The sequence below is a fragment of the Notolepis coatsorum genome (assembly GCF_963971535.1).
Source record: "Notolepis coatsorum genome assembly, chromosome: 10".
Taxonomy (NCBI): Eukaryota; Metazoa; Chordata; class Actinopteri; order Aulopiformes; family Paralepididae; genus Notolepis; species Notolepis coatsorum.
The window spans coordinates 24,659,776-24,677,446 of record NC_140174.1 but is presented as its reverse complement, the minus strand read 5'-3'; the positions used below and the strand labels follow the sequence as shown (position 1 = coordinate 24,677,446).

Below are 17,671 nucleotides of genomic sequence, written 5' to 3'. Positions count from 1 at the left end.
AAGAGTGTCTATCCATCTCTGCATGCAGCACAGTGATATGTAGCAGAGATCCACATCCTTCGGATTAACCCGGCAAGCCTCTATACTCCTGGTGATGTTTAGTAAAGCAGTGCAACACAACTCTCATGAAAGAAAATGGATCAAGGGAAGACTGTAGTTGTATCTAGTAATCGGAGGCCTCTCAGCACTGGCTTACATTTCAGTAACAACAAGGAGTGCTCACTGCTCAGTCAAGACACTTTCTTTACATTCGTCCCCCAAAAGTTCAAGATTTTACAGCACCGTGAAATGATACGGTAGCAGTCCCTATAAGACAAAGGTGTTGCTATTTCTACATCATGGCATGATGCCGTAGTTAACGCAACACACTAGGGGTGTAACGGTACACAAAAACCACGGTTCGGTACGGGTTTTCGGTACAGTGGGGGAAAGTTTGGCTTTCCATGTTCCACTCAGGGGTGATGTAGTGTGCAGTAACTAATTGTACTTGTAGGGCTGTCGACGAATATTCTATATTGAAATTAATAATTGACTTGTAAAAAAATTAAATATTATAATTATATTAGATTGTGAAAGAAACAGCCCCCGGTGGGCGGTCGTTAGTGGTTAACATACCGTTGTATTCGTTCAGTACACTACACAGCCGTTCGGTACGGTACGGTACACACTGAAACTTGTTTGGTACGGATACGTGTACCTTTACACCCCTACAACACAAGGATTCAATGTCTCCGATGACATCACTGGTGGCCATATTAAAACTAATTTACTCTCAATAACTGTCGAACTAAATGAATGTGGGTGAATGTTTTTAGAGCTGGATGTGTGTGAGATTATGTGTGATAAGAAATCGGCATCGTTTTTTTGGGGGGTGAATTGCCTCAAATGATAACAGGAGTTTGTGAATTTGTTAGATGATGATGATAATGATGATGATGATGATAATAATAATAATAAATTTATTTTATATAGCACCTTACATATAGTATCTCAAAGCACTTTACAGACATTGCATTACATGGACAAACACAGTACATGGACATTCACAATGACAACATGGAGGGGATACTACAGAGAAAGGGAGACAAAACGGAAAGACATTTTAAATAAATAGTATATAGGCGTGTATAGATGTGTTAAATGTCTGTTTAAAAGTGATGCAGTGGTTGGCGGGTCAGGAGTTATATTTCCCTGGACAGGGATATTATTGTGTAACTCTACCGAAACAAATTGTTTGCAGTTCGATCCGTTCACTTTTGCAAATTGAATCAACCGGTTAACTTGAAAGAGTTGTTAATTGTAGCAATCAATCGCACACCGCTAGTCTAAATCCTGGATCGGAAATTAAGCTCCAATTAGACATATCCGTAATTCTTTTGTTTTTGTTTGCTGAAAAGTCACCAGAGGGACGTTGTGTTGGTTTTGTGTTCACTGACGGCTTAGTTCCACTCACTCCCTGTACCTCTCGCGCTCTCTCTCTCTCCCCGACAGACACCAGTCATCATTCCTATTCGGGAGCTTATTAAAGCGCTTAATTAATTTAATGTGCCTTCTAACGGGGGGGGGGGGGGGGGATGATCTGGCAGACTCTGTGATAACGGCAGCCTTCAACGTCCAGATTCTAATTTAATTTCAAAGTGGACTTTTATGTGTTAAATTGACCAAACAATAAAAAGATTAGCGACGTGGAACTTTTTTTTTAATTTCTTTAAAGAGGAGTAAAAAGCTGTGATCCTGACATATTGAACAGTGTTGACCCCCATCAAGAAAGCATGAATTTTCATTAAGCAGCATAAATGTGGGCTGGCCGGGGGGAGACTGGGGGGGGGGGGGGGGGGGGGGGCTAATCAAATGTATTTTTCTTTTCTTTTTTTCTTAATGGAGAAAACCTAATTACCCTTTTCGTAATTACAAGCTAATCTCCTGATTGGAACACCTCCTAATACAGAGCGACACCTCTCTCCATTCACGCTCACCTGTCTCCGCCTCCGGTGTTTTGATCCGGTCTGATCCACGAGGTCTCCCGTGGCAACAAAAACAAGTCAGCGTGTCGTCTCCCCCCCCGCGTGCCTCGAGTTCCTCTTTGTGTTCGCGCTACTTAATGTTGTTGGCGTCGTCTCTCAGACAGGCGTCAGGGAAGCCCTGCGTAGTGTCGATCGCAGGAGCACCGCGGGGCTGGCAGGGTTCAGATCAGGAGCGGGGCGGGCAGGGTTCAGATCAGGAGCGGGGCGGGCAGGGTTCAGATCAGGAGCACCGCGGGGCTGGCAGGGTTCAGATCAGGAGCACCGTGGAGCTGGCAGGGTTCAGATCAGGAGCACCGTGGAGCTGGCAGGGTTCAGATCAGGAGCACCGTGGAGCTGGCAGGGTTCAGATCAGGAGCACCGTGGAGCTGGCAGGGTTCAGATCAGGAGCACCGTGGAGCTGGCAGGGTTCAGATCAGGAGCACCGTGGAGCTGGCAGGGTTCAGATCAGGAGCACCGTGGAGCTGGCAGGGTTCAGATCAGGAGCACCGTGGAGCTGGCAGGGTTCAGATCAGGAGCGGGGCGGGCAGGGTTCAGATCAGGAGCGGGGCGGGCAGGGTTCAGATCAGGAGCGGGGCGGGCAGGGTTCAGATCAGGAGCGGGGCGGGCAGGGTTCAGATCAGGAGCGGGGCGGGCAGGGTTCAGATCAGGAGCACCGTGGAGCTGGCAGGGTTCAGATCAGGTCGCCTGCCGCCGCCGCTGCGAGCGAGATCTGAAAGTGCACCACACAGGCTGACTCCGTGGTTCCCAAGGTGAGGCTCTGGGGACTCACAGCGGGTCCCTGAGGCGCTCCCAGAGGGCCCCCCACAGCAAACACACGAGGAATAGTTTAATTTCACTGTAAACGGTAAATGATGCTTTTATCCAAAGTGCTTTACAATTTATCGTTACTCACACTTCGCACCGCCGTGAAGGAAGTGTGCGCTGCGTTTACAACACAAGGCAAAACGAGAGCAGCACGGCATGCGCTACAATAATCATTGTAACTAATAATCACAATCGTTCTATCTCTATCTTGTTTTCATGACCGTGGGAAGAAGACAAACATCCTAATTGAAATTGAAACTGGATTAATTGCCCAGCCCTACCGGAACTTAAACGATACGATTTCCCGAGCGTGACCCGCTTGAAGCGCACGTCCCACCTCTGCTGTTCTCTCCCCATCTGCCGTATGGTGTCATTCTGTGCTAAATCATATCGAACAATAAAACCGTTCCGAGATGGGGAAATCCTATCAGAGGAGGGGTATTTCTCTGGCTTAATGCACATTTACAGTCGCCGGGTCCATAAATATTTGGACATCAACACAAATCTCACAATTTTGGCTCCGCCACAATGGACTCGAAACTCTAGACCTTTTTATCTGCTCCTTGTGAATGAAATAACGAGGGCATAACACACACCTGGCCACGGAACGGCTGAGCAGCCAATTATCCAATTACCGTTGGTCCCTTAAAAGAGTGCACGTTGTTGTGTAATTCCTACACCGTTCACCTGATTTTGGATGTAAATACCCTCAAATCAAAGCTGAAAGTCTGCACTTTAAAAGCACACCAGGATTGTCTCATTTCAAGTCCACTGTGTGGCGGTGTTCAGAGCCAGAATTGTAGAAATATGTGCCATTGTCCAAATATTCACGGACCCGACTGCATTTGACATGGAAGAAGAGTCTGATCAAACTCAGTGCAGCCGTGTAGGAGAGAAACACAGACGCAGCCGAATCCTCCGGGACTCGGACTCACGTGTCGTTGAGCAGCATGACGAGTCGCGCTCGCTTCTCTTCGTGATTAATTCTTTCCCCCTTTTGATTCCACATGTGTGGTTGATTCATACCCATTCATGACATCCCTGCTGCCCCGCTAGCTGTCGAGCTGTGTTTTTAATGGCACAGTGTGAGCTGGGCGGGGGGTGGCGAGGAGGAGGGGGGGGGGGGGGATGCATTATTAATGCCAAGTGGGTTGCGGGGGATCGTGGGGGTGAGGGGGGGGCACACGGCTCAGGAGGAGGAAGGATATCGGAGCACCTCCTCCTCCTCCTCCTCCTCCTCCTCTTCCTAATTTGACAGCTACAGTTCAGCTTGTCTTTCTCTCTCGTCACCTCTCCTCCTCCTCTCCTCCAGGTCTGCTCTGACCACCGTCGCTCCTCTGAGTCCTCTCTCACCCCTCTGCTCTCTTCCTCACAGCTTAATCCCCCTCTTCTTCCTCTCCTTTTCATCTACAACAACCCCTCCCCTTTGTGTCCAGCCACGCTACAGCACTCCAATCCCCCCTGTGTGAGTCAGCCTGTGGCTGTGTGTGTGGCTGTGTGTGTGTGTGTGTGTGTGTGTGTGTGTGTGTGTGTGTGTGTGTGGCTGTGTATGTGTGTATGTGTGTGTGTGTGTGTGTGTGTGTGTGTGTGTGTGTGGCTGTGTGTGTGTGGCTGTGTGTGTGTATGTGTGTTTGCACGCTTAGGTGAGCGCGGGGGCTGGGCCTATTTTTAGCAGCGGATCCAGAGTGGAGTAGCAGCAGTTATCTGCATCTCTGTAGCCAATGCAATCGGTAACAGCGTCAAGCGAGGCAGCTCCCTGTAATGTAGTGTGTGTGTGTGTGTGGGGGGGGGGGGGGGTTGAATTGGTAAGTAAATAAATAAAACACTTAGCCGTCCCAGTTCATCTCCCTCGGGCCGCTACTCTTACCTCGCGGCGGAGGCGTCGGGGGGGGGGGGGGGGGGGTAGCGGCGCTGGAGGAATCATATCAACTGATGTACGGCTCGCAGAGAAGACGGCGTCCAACTGCATAATGGAATGGAGATGTCTTGACGACACAGTTCTCTCTGTCTAGACGTGTTGGGTAATAATGGCACGGCAGAGAGCACACGCAGCCGAGAGTCGAGACGTGGCGGGCTAGGAAACCGAGGAGCGAGACGGAGAGAAACTAAAGATGTTGAGGCATATGGCTGAGATATAGATTCTAACGGGTCACGACAGTGTATTTGAGCACAAGGCGTGCGGCTGTGATGGATTCTAACGGGTCACGACAGTGTATGAGCGCAAGGCGTGCGGCTGTGATGGATTCTAACGGGTCACGGCAGTCACAAGGCGTGCGGCTGTGATGGATTATAACGTGTCACGGCAGTGTATGAGCGCAAGGCGTGCGGCTGTGATGGATTCTAACGTGTCACGACAGTGTATGAGCCAGCGTTTCCGTTAGCCGGTAATTACCGGTATTTGACCGGCAAAATCTGTTGAAGTCCGACATATTTAATCTCTCCGGTCTTAATGTCCGGTGAAAATAATTCCCTGAGTCTAAGCACAATTTGATTATTTGAATTGTATTAAAATAGGCTAAAATTAAATAGCCTATGCGATGAACGAAACGATCATTACATTTGTTTCCTCGTTGCTTCTAATAATGACAACGACGTTGTCAGCGAGAGCTTAGTGCTGGGTGTGCGGACTTTTGTGAAGCTGCAGAGCCGCAGCAGCAGCAGCACAATGCAGTATTCCAGCAGTACTCCAATTCAGCCATTTTCAGCCAATGTTGGGTGGGGGGCGCTGTTGTGCGGTTCCCAGAAAAGAGCCAATAACAGCTGAACAGCTGCTCTGCAGCGCCATACTCTTTGCAAATAAGTCGTTGCGAGGTGGAGAGAGTCGTCACGCAAACCACGATAATGTTGCCGTCTCTCTGCTTTCTCAGTTCTTCGCTTGATATAATTAATACAAATGTCCAATATAACGGAATTCGTTAGCTCATAAAAATGTGATTATAACAGACTGCTGTTTAGTGTCGGACCGACTGCCCACATACGCGGTCTATTTTATTTCAAGTCGGCAGCAGCACGGAGTATCGAGGGACTTATTTTATTTGGAATATATTAATGACTGTATACGCAAAAGTAGCCTAGTTTTAAGTAATAATATTATAAATCTACATGCCTTGAGGATGACATTCTTTATATAGCCTGCCTATCAATTGTTTTAAAGCTCAATAAACTATGACCGGAATTAATCTCATTTGTCCGGTAGATTGAAATCTTGCAGGTCACGGAGACCGGCAACAATTTTTTCTAACGGAAACCCTGGTATGAGCACAAGGCGTGCGGCTGTGATGGATTCTAACGGGTCACGACAGTGTATGAGCACAAGGCGTGCGGCTGTGATGGATTCTAACGGGTCACGACAGTGTATGAGCACAAGGCGTGCGGCTGTGATGGATTCTAACGGGTCACGACAGTGTATGAGCACAAGGCGTGCGGCTGTGATGGATTCTAACGTGTCACGACAGTGTATGAGCACAAGGCGTGCGGCTGTGATGGATTATAACGGGTCACGATACTGTATGAGCCATTAGAAGCCTAATATCTTATCCGTTCTTTACCCAATTATGAGGAGGACGGGTGCTGATTGGACATGAACCTTAACCAACGTGTTCTTGACATTTGCATTTACATTTAGTCATTTAGCTAAATATGCTTTTAACCAAATTGTGAATAACAAGTCAGCAGGAGGGGTACATCTCTGGCAGCTAAGGGTCAGTAACATTGTTCATCAAACAGTGTTGAACTTGAACTTGAGTGCATAGTAGCGTATATTAGTGTGATAGGTAGTAGTATAAGTAAGTATAATAGTGGTACATAATAGTAAAAAGACAGTAAGTAAGAAGGTTGTTTTTTTAAATAATTTTTTTAACATTTCAGATATTGTTTGAAGAGATGTGTTATTAGTCGAGGGTGGAGCATTGGCAGAGTTTCAGCTGGTTTCTTGAGTCTTCAGAGCTCGCACCCCCCCCCCCCCCCTTCCCTCAGAGAGACTGCACCAGATGATGTCACCCAGAGGAGAGCAGGCCGCTAGTGAACTGCAGACGCTGTTTCCTCACCTGCTGTCAACTGTAACAGGCACCACCGCTCCAGGAGAGGTGAAGGAGTAGGTGATAAGTGTCTGCAGTTCACCAGAGGTCTGCTCTCGTCCAGAGGTCTGCTCTCCTCCGGAGGTCTGCTCTCGTCCAGAGGTCTGCTCTCCTCCGGAGGTCTGCCGGTGGATGTCATCCGGTGGGGGTTTCTCTTAGGGGGGCGAGCTCTCGAAACACAGAACATGTTGGTAAGTTTTATGTCTGAGTGTTATATGTCCTCCCCATGCCAGACCGATAGGATTCATGTTAGAAATCAGTGAGATAGATAGATAGATAGATAGATAGATAGATAGATAGATAGATAGTTAGTTAGTTAGTTAGTTAGTTAGTTAGTTAGTTAGTTAGTTAGTTAGTTAGTTAGTTAGTTAGTTAGTTAGTTAGTTAGTTAGTTAGTTAGTTAGTTAGTTAGTTAGTTAGTTAGTTAGTTAGTTAGTTGGATGGATGGATGGATGGATGGATGGATACGTAGATATCTGCTCCCCCCCCCTCTATGGCGAGCTGCTAGGGCTGGACTTCTGGACTTGAACTTTGTGTTGCACTGTATCCATGTCCCCAACCACCGCACTTTCACAGTCTTATTGTTGTCTCACTGTTCTGTCCTGTCTTGCACTTTACTTAAAATTATTTATTTACTGTTGTATTGTTCTTAATTGTGAAAAAAGTATGCACTGTAATGCCAAAACACGTTCCATTTTGTACCTGTATGAAATGGCGAATAAAGTAATCTGAATCTGAGATAGATAGATAGATACGTAGATAGGTCTGCGCATGCAGAGTTTGGGGAGTAGGAATAAAATAATAAAAAAAAATGTAAGTCCGATGACGTCAACGTTTAGTTTACCACGAAACGCACGTCAACGTTTATGCGCACAATACACGCTTACCTAGGATTTGACTTGATTCAACAACAACAAAGCAGTCGGGGCAATGGCAAGGCGAAAGCGGTCGCAAGTGTGGTTACACTTTACAAAGCTAGATGCAGACAACGCTCGCTGCATTATATATTATATATATATATTAACAAATTGTTCTAAATAAATAATAATGATAATAAATTATTTGAAGTTTGGAATTTTTTTTTACAACTGAGGTAGGTAGATTACATTTTTAAACACTAAAGTACAGAAAGAAATCTGTATCGATTCAAATGTGAACGGTACCCAACCCTAGTATCCAATATCTCAGTCAACATTACAGTTGACGAACATTAAAATAGACAGACATACATGGACACACACTGACAAGAGTCGAATGACTCAATTGATGAATTATTATGATTGCTATTCATGTGGAAATCCAACGACGTCGATCTTTGTAATCGATGATTAATTTGTTGCGTTTTTCTTTTCTTTATGAACATAATTAACTATGACTTGGTTTTAGCTGCTTATCTTCAATAATTTCCAACTGAGTCCATCGGGTCACATCTGCAGAGGCTCTCTCACTGATTACACTGAGTTAATCATGTCCACTGAATTTAATCAAACGGTGGTCAAACTGTTACTGTGCTATGATGACACGTTGAATCTTTGCCCAAATAATTTGAATCGAATCGTTTCCACCCCTATTTATGATATATATATATATATACAGCATACCGAGTCATTATGAATCTGCTTGTGAACAACATATATAGATATATAGATTATAGATATATGTTTTTAGTCAATTATTACCAAAGAAGTCTGTCCAGCTGCATTGGAGACAGAGAGTCAACCTGAAAAAGCCTATGCAGAACATGTTGTTTGAGTCATTGTTTCACTTATTAAATAAATAAAAATGTAAATAAAAATAATAAATATGTAATATTTTAAGATCCCCTCCAGATGTACAGGGCTCCAGACTAACCGTCCCCTGGAGGCACCGGTGCTGTCCAACTCTCTCAGTTGTTCGCACAAGTACGTAACTTGGTCGCACCCAGTTCTGTGTCCTGGACTTGATGTATAAGATAAGATGTCTAAATATTAGTGCTGTCAAAATGTTTTTTACTAATTCATCTCACAATTTTCTATAATTAATCTACATTCATCTAGATTAAAAATCGCATTTTTCTACTTAAGAGCGAAGCTTGTAACAGATATTTACTTGAGTAAAATCATGGAATTAATGTAAAATCAACACAAAGAAAGTATATTTAGATTCAAAGACTATTTTAATAGCTATTTAACACTTTAAATAATTAAAATTAATCTCCAGAGTTAAAGCATTAATTTTGACAGCCCTACTAAATCTAGTATATTATACGCTACAATAAATATAGACAATAAAGAAGGTAGGAGGTAATCTGGTAGGAGGTCGTCTGGTAGGCGGTCCTCTGGTAGGAGGTCGTCTGGTAGGAGGTCGTCTGGTAGGAGGTCGTCTGGTAGGAGGTCCTCTGGTAGGAGGTCGTCTGGTAGGAGGTCGTCTGGTAGGAGGTCGTCTGGTAGGAGGTCCTCTGGTAGGAGGTCGTCTGGTAGGAGGTTGTCTGGTAGGAGGTCGTCTGGTAGGAGGTCGTCTGGTAGGAGGTCCTCTGGTAGGAGGTCCTCTGGTAGGAGGTCCTCTGGTAGGAGGTCGTCTGGTAGGAGGTCGTCTGGTAGGAGGTTGTCTGGTAGGAGGTCATCTGGTAGGAGGTCCTCTGGTAGGAGGTCCTCTGGTAGGAGGTCGTCTGGTAGGAGGTCCTCTGGTAGGAGGTCCTCTGGTAGGAGGTTGTCTGGTAGGAGGTCGTCTGGTAGGAGGTCGTCTGGTAGGAGGTCGTCTGGTAGGAGGTCGTCTGGTAGGAGGTCGTCTGGTAGGAGGTCGTCTGGTAGGAGGTCCTCTGGTAGGAGGTCGTCTGGTAGGAGGTTGTCTGGTAGGAGGTCCTCTGGTAGGAGGTTGTCTGGTAGGAGGTCCTCTGGTAGGAGGTCCTCTGGTAGGAGGTCCTCTGGTAGGAGGTCGTCTGGTAGGAGGTCCTCTGGTAGGAGGTTGTCTGGTAGGAGGTCATCTGGTAGGAGGTCGTCTGGTAGGAGGTTGTCTGGTAGGAGGTCCTCTGGTAGGAGGTCCTCTGGTATCGCTATAGACTGGGTCACAGGCCACGCCGTCTGGTTCACATTCAACCCGTTCTTCTTCATCAGTGTGATCATGTCCCCCGTTGAGCGATGGCTGTCTCATCCAGCCGCTGAAAAGTAGTCGAGACGGGCTCTGCGTTTCAGGTCACGTGTCGTCCCTCCCTGCAGGTTTTGTGTTTCTAACCTCAAACGTTTGAAGCTTAAACTGTGTTGACCTGGTAACAAGTCTAGAGTTGCCTGCAATGGACGGGGCACGTTTTCCCCTTTCATTTCAAACCTGTATTTATACTCGAAAGGCAACAGAGGTTTCCCCTTGTTTATAGATAGATAGATACTTTATTAATCCCCTTGGGGAAATTCAGGGTATCTCGCAGCTCACACAGTATACAGACATTGACAGTTCTCATTCAGTTATTTCACGTTATGTCTGCATCATGAATTAAAAATAAGCACATGATAAAATTCAATAAAATCATATCTATCAATATCAATAGGAGCGTGATGAGATAAAAACAGGTGTATGAAAAACGGGTGTAAAAACAGGTGTGTGGGTCAGGGGTCAAGGTCCCCCGCAGTGCAATACTCCAATTCAGCCATTGGCAATTCAGCCGTTGTGTGGGGGGCGCTGTTGAGCGGGTCTGTGACCGGACCTGAAAGCGCCCCTGGCTCTGCGGCTCTGCAGCTGCATGCTATTCGCAAATCCAGCATGAGCCAGCTCCCGCTGCAGCTGTCGTTATCAGAACACTACACACATATCATAATGTTTACAGCAAACTGTAGTTGATCACCAGGTATGTTTTATTAACGTAGAATAATTCATATATATATATGCGCGCACTGACAGTCGGCTAATTGACATTTCCTGTGAAAAAAATTAAATCCTCTCGTCCCGTTTGCGTCCCAAAAAAGATTCAAATCAATATTTGATTGTCCCCGGGACGACGGGAGCCCTGCCTCCAGGGTGTGGTGGAGAGGGTGGTTGGTATTGTCCATGATGGCCAGCAGCTTGCTCTGCGTGCGGCTCTCCACCACGGTCCCCAGTGGGTCCAGTCTCCTCCCCACCACTGAGCCAGCCTTTTTCACCAGCTTATCCAGCCGCCTGGCATCCCTGGCCGTGGTATTACCACCCCAGCAGACAGCGGCATAGAGGAGCACACTTGCCACCACTGCCTGATAGAACATGAACAACATTTCCCCACACACATTATAGTCACATCGAGTGTATATACAGAAATAAGCTAAAGAAATTGCATATAAAATGATCAATAAGACGACAAGACGAGGCAAAGAGCTAGTATAACAAATAAATTAAAACAAGTACAACGTGATTGACAAACGTTGGAGATCAAGGTTTTAAACCCTCTGCAACAGAGGGGAGAATCTCAAGCTTTAAAGGCCAACTTGCAGGTTGTATTTTTGTTCAATAAACAATGTGACTAGGCCAACGCTGACTTTCATTAAGAGGGGGCTCTGAGAGTCACAGCAGGTAGTGGCAGGTGTCCTGATGGTAGTTGCATATGTCCTGATGAATTGAAAATGGGGGACCCTGATGTAAACAAGACAAAAGTCTTTCTCTGGTCTGCATCCCCTTAACAATTGTGTGTTTTGAGCTGTACTGTATTGTACCCATTCTGCAATCTGTTAATAAAGTTTTCAATCAATCAATCAAGCAGAGCCTTCTTGTTACTACTAGCCGAGGAGCTAGTCTCTGTTTCACCTAACACTATTGCTCCATGATCATAACCATTCATCTCTAAAGCTAACCACTATTTGTAAAAGCCACAACCACGTTACCATATTTGTAATAATGTAAATCATTGTGTCGTTGTACATATTGTGTATATAACGTTAGTAGCTAACGTAGCTTAGCTTAGCTTGGTAGCCAGCATTCTCGAAACTCCTAACAATGCCCGATTTAAAATGGTTCTCTCCTCTTTGTATACCTTTGTCCTCACAAGTATTCTGCCAGGGAACTTATGGACACGACAATAGTAGTAGTTATAAGTAGTGCTGTCAGGCGATTAAAAAAATTAATCTAATTAATTACATGATTTGTAATTAATTAATCGAATTAATCGCATTTTAATCGCATAACCATTTTATGCCTGATATTCTATATTCTATAATCATATTTCAAATTGCATGTGTCCGGATGGCAGAATTCAGTACTGTATCTACAAAACCTTCTGTTTAATCATCTTCCATCTATTAATTTGCTTAGATTTGTCAGATCTGGTCAATTTGAGCATAGTGTTATTCACAGTCAAAGATAAAAAAAATATATTGATATTCTCATTTGGTTCATTACAATTTACTCAAGCCTAGTAACAGACACAGTAGGGCTGGGCGATATGGCCAAAAACATTATCGCGATAAAATTATTATCAAAAAAAATAAAATCTCAGAGCGTTTCCCTGAGTCTCGCAACTGCCGAGAGAGAGAGAGAGAGAGACGCCCACGGAAAGAGAGATAGAGAGAGAGAGAGAGACGCCCACGGAAAGAGAGAGAGAGAGAGAGAGAGAGACGCCCGCGAGAGAGAGAGAGTCCAGCTCACTGCACTGCCGCGGAGAGAGAGAGAGCGAGAGAGAGAGAGAGACTCCAGCTCACTGCCGTGGAGAGAATTACATTTGTTTTTCTTGCAGTTTTATTAAAAGTCACTCCTCATCTCCAGTAGTAAAAAAAATGCAACATTATCGCCACCCACCTGTCCTGATGGTCTGCCCAATTCTCAAAATCTGCATGTCACAGAAGTAGTCCCCGCAGCAGGTTGCTTCGTCTTCTTTGTAACATCAAAATTGGTTAGAAAAACTTTCGACATTATCCTGGATGCATCTATTTGTGCCTGCAGAGTGCAGACTGCAGTGCAGCGCCGCCACGCTCCGAATGGTGAACGCAAGAATAGCATGCATGTTCCATGCGTATTACGAGTAGGATATATCTGCAGTGCCGCCCGCAACCCCATAGATTTATGCTATTGTCTATTACGGTGAATTTGTGCGCAAATCATTAATACATCAAAATAGCCTAATTTTATTATTATACACGATGATGACGATACAGAAAATTACAGAACAATTTGAAATGCATGGCAAAAATAGCATTTATTGTCAGTATTTTAGAGACCCCCCAAAAATTCACAAATCATGTTTTCAGGGGAGCTGATGTCTGATCTAAGGGAGCCATGGCTGCCCCAGCTCCCCCTTGATTCGCACCCTGCCCACACTACTATAACAGTTACCTTCAGAATTTAAAACACACACCAACTCGGCAGGTAACCTGTAAAATAGCGCCGTGCAAGCTAATTAGCCCTAGCCAGCCTCGTTTCCGAGCGGAGTATCTCATGACAATGTACTAAAAATGACCCTAAAATACTCTGTTCCGCCCAATTCATTGCAACGACGTCCACCGTATACCCCACACTACTATAACAGTTACCCTCAGAATTCAAAACACACACCAACTCGGCAGGTAAACTGTAAAATAGCGCCGTGCAAGCTAATTAGCCCTAGCCAGCCTTGTTTACAGAGTCCTAACTCCGCGTCTCCTTCCGCTATCGGCCATCTCCTTCACTGATTGGTTGTTAGTGCGTGTGCTCATATCCAAGCTTGGAAAATCGATATATCGAAACTTTGCGACCACGTTTCATGTTTATTTCGAGGAAATAATTTATCGCGATAGTTATCGTTATCGTTTTATGATCGCCCAGCCCTGAGACACAGTATTTCTGACACTGGGAATACATTCCCTGAGATCCATAGATGTCCCTAGAATCAGATACCAAGAACATGCAAATGGACCATATTAAAAAATAAGTCTGTAAATGTGTATTCTACGTTCTTATGGAATGAATGAGATAAAAAATATATATATATATTATAATTTTTTGTAATTAATTTTGAGTTAATTTTCATAACGTGATAATTTGCTGTGTAATTAATTAATCTAATTAACGCGATAAACTGACAGCCCTAGTTATAAGGTGTTTGAGCTTGTAACGTTAACGTTAGTTAGCTAATAGCTATCGTGGTAGCCCGTTTCGTGACTGATGCACCGAGTGGGCTACTATTGTGCTATCAACATGCCGCGACGTGTAGCTTGCTAGCGGCATGATGCGTGCAGTGCTTTGCCCCACAGGTCTGAGAAGAGGACCTGCACATTTTACTCGTTCCCCAAACTCCTCTACATGCCCCGATCTAAAATGGTTCACGACAGTAGCCATAATGCTAACGTTAGCGGGGTAACGTTAGCCAGAGCCATATAGCCAGTAGTACTATGACCCGGACGGGCATAAGGCATAAGTTGCCTGAAGTGACGTCACGGCCGTGCTAGCGTCTGATACGTTTTTAGATTTGCTCCGTGCATGATATTCGTGCGTGGACCTTTTTAACCCTTTCTGAGTGGCATTTCCGGCGTCAAATGGAAAAAAATAAATAATGAAATTAGATACCAATGATGTAAACTACCCATAACTGAAGAGTAGGGTTTAACCTGCAAGTTGGCCTGTTGGAGTTCATTCCATGAGATAGGGGGCATCATAGTGAAATGCAGATTTACCCTGTTCTGAGCAAACTCTGGCTACATTGCCTACAATACACACACACACACACACACACACACACACACACACACACACACACACACACACACACACACACACACACACACACACACACACACACTTTCCCTCGCACCGCGACCGTGTTGTGGTTGAAAGTAGTTATTTCACTTCACTGGTCTTCAGTCGGTCTCTCCCCGCCGGCACTTTCATCATCTGTGGCGTCTGAGTGGGAACCTCTTGTTGGGTCTCCCTCCCCCTCCCCCCCCCCCCCCCCTGTGATAGATTATAACGTGTTACGACAGTGTAACTATGAGCACAAGGCGTACCGCTGTGATAGATTATAATGTGTTACGACAGTGTATGAGCCATTAGAAGCGTGTTCTTGACATTTACATTTAGTCATCCAATGCTTTCATGAGTGAGAAAGGGCCCTTACACTCTGAGTGCATAGTAATAATTTCATCATCAGTGGCGTCTGAGTGGGAACCTCTCTCGTTGGGTCTCCCTCCCCACCGGCCTCCTTCATAGTAATAATTTCATCATCAGTGGCGTCTGAGTGGGAACCTCTCGTTGGGTCTCCCTCCCCACCGGCCTCCTTCATAGTAATAATTTCATCATCAGTGGCGTCTGAGTGGGAACCTCTCGTTGAGTCTCCCTCCCCACCGGCCTCCTTCATAGTAATAATTTCATCATCAGTGGCGTCTGAGTGGGAACCTCTCGTTGGGTCTCCCTTCCCATCGGCCTCCTGCTCTCTCCCCGTTTCACTTCCTTTTTAGAACACAGTATTGGTAACCGCTAAATGGATTGTTTCTGTTCTGTGTCCTTGACTTTGTAGAAAATGAATCCCATGCACTCGGAACGCGAGACCATGTGAGATCTTTAACTCGCACACTCTCAAAAAGGTTTTAGTCACCCTGGTGTATTTTAAACCCTTCGAAATTAAGTAGGAGGGAGCCATTCCCCTCCTAATGCCAGGTCAACGACCTTGAGGCGGATTCGCGTGGCAATGGGTGGCAAAAAGCCAGCGCAGCTATTATGAATACAAGTATATTCTAATTCTATTCACAAGACAAGGGCCATGCGGTATATATAATGTATATTATCAGCCAGAGGACAGGCGGACATGCTCTCTCCTCCACCGAGCATCCCTCGCTTCTGCCCCTCTTCTCTGCTATTTTTCTGCTTTCTTATGTTTATTTTTTAGATTAGATTAGATTTAAATGTATTGTCAACATACAGCACAAGTACAGTACAACGAAAAGACGTTTGTCGTCCCGAGTGTAAATGTCACAGTAAAGTGTAATATCCAATGTACAGGTGATTTAAACCGGTATAGAATATATACATTTGTACTACTGAGTAATAGTGCTAATCAGATGTATGTACAGAGTATTAATATGTACAGTGATACAGGTATAAAGACAGTATGGTAGTAAATCATACTGGCCAGCAGCGTAACTAGTAAGAAGAGGAACAGATATAGATATAGTATCATTCTACAGATATGGAAATGGATTATGTTCAGGTACTGTATGTACAGACGGGTGTGGATGGATATATATATATATAATATATGGTGAGAATAAATATATTTATATGGTATATACAGTATTGTTTTACATGCTCGGTACATTCTCGGCTCTCATGCTCCTCGATGGCTCTGGAGACGGGAGAGCTTGTCCTGCTTGTGTCCCCGAGGGTGTGTGTCCACTCGCTCACTCGCTCGCCCACTGTGCCCAACGAGTAAACACCACCAAGGGCCATCGGCACTGAAACTGTGGGACACACACACACACACACACACACAGTCACACACACACCAAAACCAGCGTAACCGGAACTGTTTGTGTTCCCCCTGCATCTGAACCCTCTCTGGGAGCGAGGAGAGGAGGCTACAGAGGAATATATAGATTCTCATCTGGGGTTTATTTCCCCCCCGAGGCTCATTGTGTTGTTACTGTGTTGTTGCTCCACTTACTTTTTCCCGATGTTTCCACATTTTGAACCGCCGCGCCCCACACGGTGACATAACGTACACCCCCCCCCCCCCCCCCCCCCCACCCCCCACACCACTGTATCGGCCGCGGGTCAAGTCTGGTTCAATAGTTACCACCGTCACTGACGTTACCAGGATGCCTGAATATTTTCGACAACAAAGTCTTGTTTCCGCATCTCTGATTGGCCAGGTCATGTGACATGTACGCCCAATCGTGGGACCGCAAGTTTCTACACTGGTTAAGCTTAGGCGCTCTTTCGAAGTTGGTTAAGGTTAGAGTTTGTCTTAGAGCATGGCGATTTACAAATTACAAATTACAACGTGACACGACATCCTTTTCTGTCTTCTTGATCTCACAGGCTAATTGTCACGGTGCTATTCCATTCAGAGCGGTCTGTTGTGTTTTACTTTTTTTTAATCCTACTACAAGGGAAAATCATTTATCCATACCGTCGCGCGGATCCACGGCGGCATACCTTCCCGTTCGGTCCACTGAGCCTCCCAGCCCGGGGCGTCTCACATTTCAACTAACCGCCATCTGCAGACACGGGACGGTAATGTGCTGTTACCCCGATAGGCTGCCGTTTGAGATGCAGTCTCCTGTCTCCCCTGCTCCAGACTAGGGCTGGGCGATTCTTGCTCAAATGTGAATCACGATTTTTCTCTCAAGAATTGAGATCACGATTCTCTCACACGATTCTTATTTTTTCAATAAAATCATTTATTGCACTCTTTCTTAACACTTTGATCGCCATGCTTAAATTCATAATTTACCATCCTCCGCCAGCCCTATTTAATATGGAGAAGTTCCCCTTCTTTGCAGGGCTATAACTTTTTAAATTGTATTGCTAAATTGACATTACTATGGCCCATTCAACGTCCTATATCTATTGTTCAGGGTGTAGCAACGTTATACTTTTTCATTCACATATTCATACTAAAATACGGTCTAAAGTATAAGTATGTTTTTATCGTTTTCTGCAGCTTTCTCCAGAACTTGATTTATAGCTCCAAATGCATTATATTGATGATGAAATACAGTTTGATAGGAATCTGCGCGAGATAAAAAATTTCAAATGGACGTGCTTCTAGAAGTTACTACGTATGATCTGATGATGACCGGATGGGGGGGGGGGTCGTTTATAATTCCGTGGCCAACGTTATATGATTCATCTAGTGTGGGTGAT

At 45.1% G+C, this 17,671-nt stretch overlaps 1 protein-coding gene across 1 annotated transcript in view; it reads left to right on the top strand.

The window, feature by feature from the left end:
• Positions 1-17,671, top strand: part of capn15 (calpain 15) — a gene marked incomplete at its 5' end in the record, with an annotated part of 132,473 nt that overhangs the window by 51,203 nt on the left and 63,599 nt on the right. Inside the window, one exon of the mRNA XM_084322971.1 lies at positions 2,163-2,773. Coding sequence (XP_084179097.1) covers positions 2,163-2,773 — 611 coding nt within the window. The remainder of the gene's footprint in view (positions 1-2,162; positions 2,774-17,671) is intronic.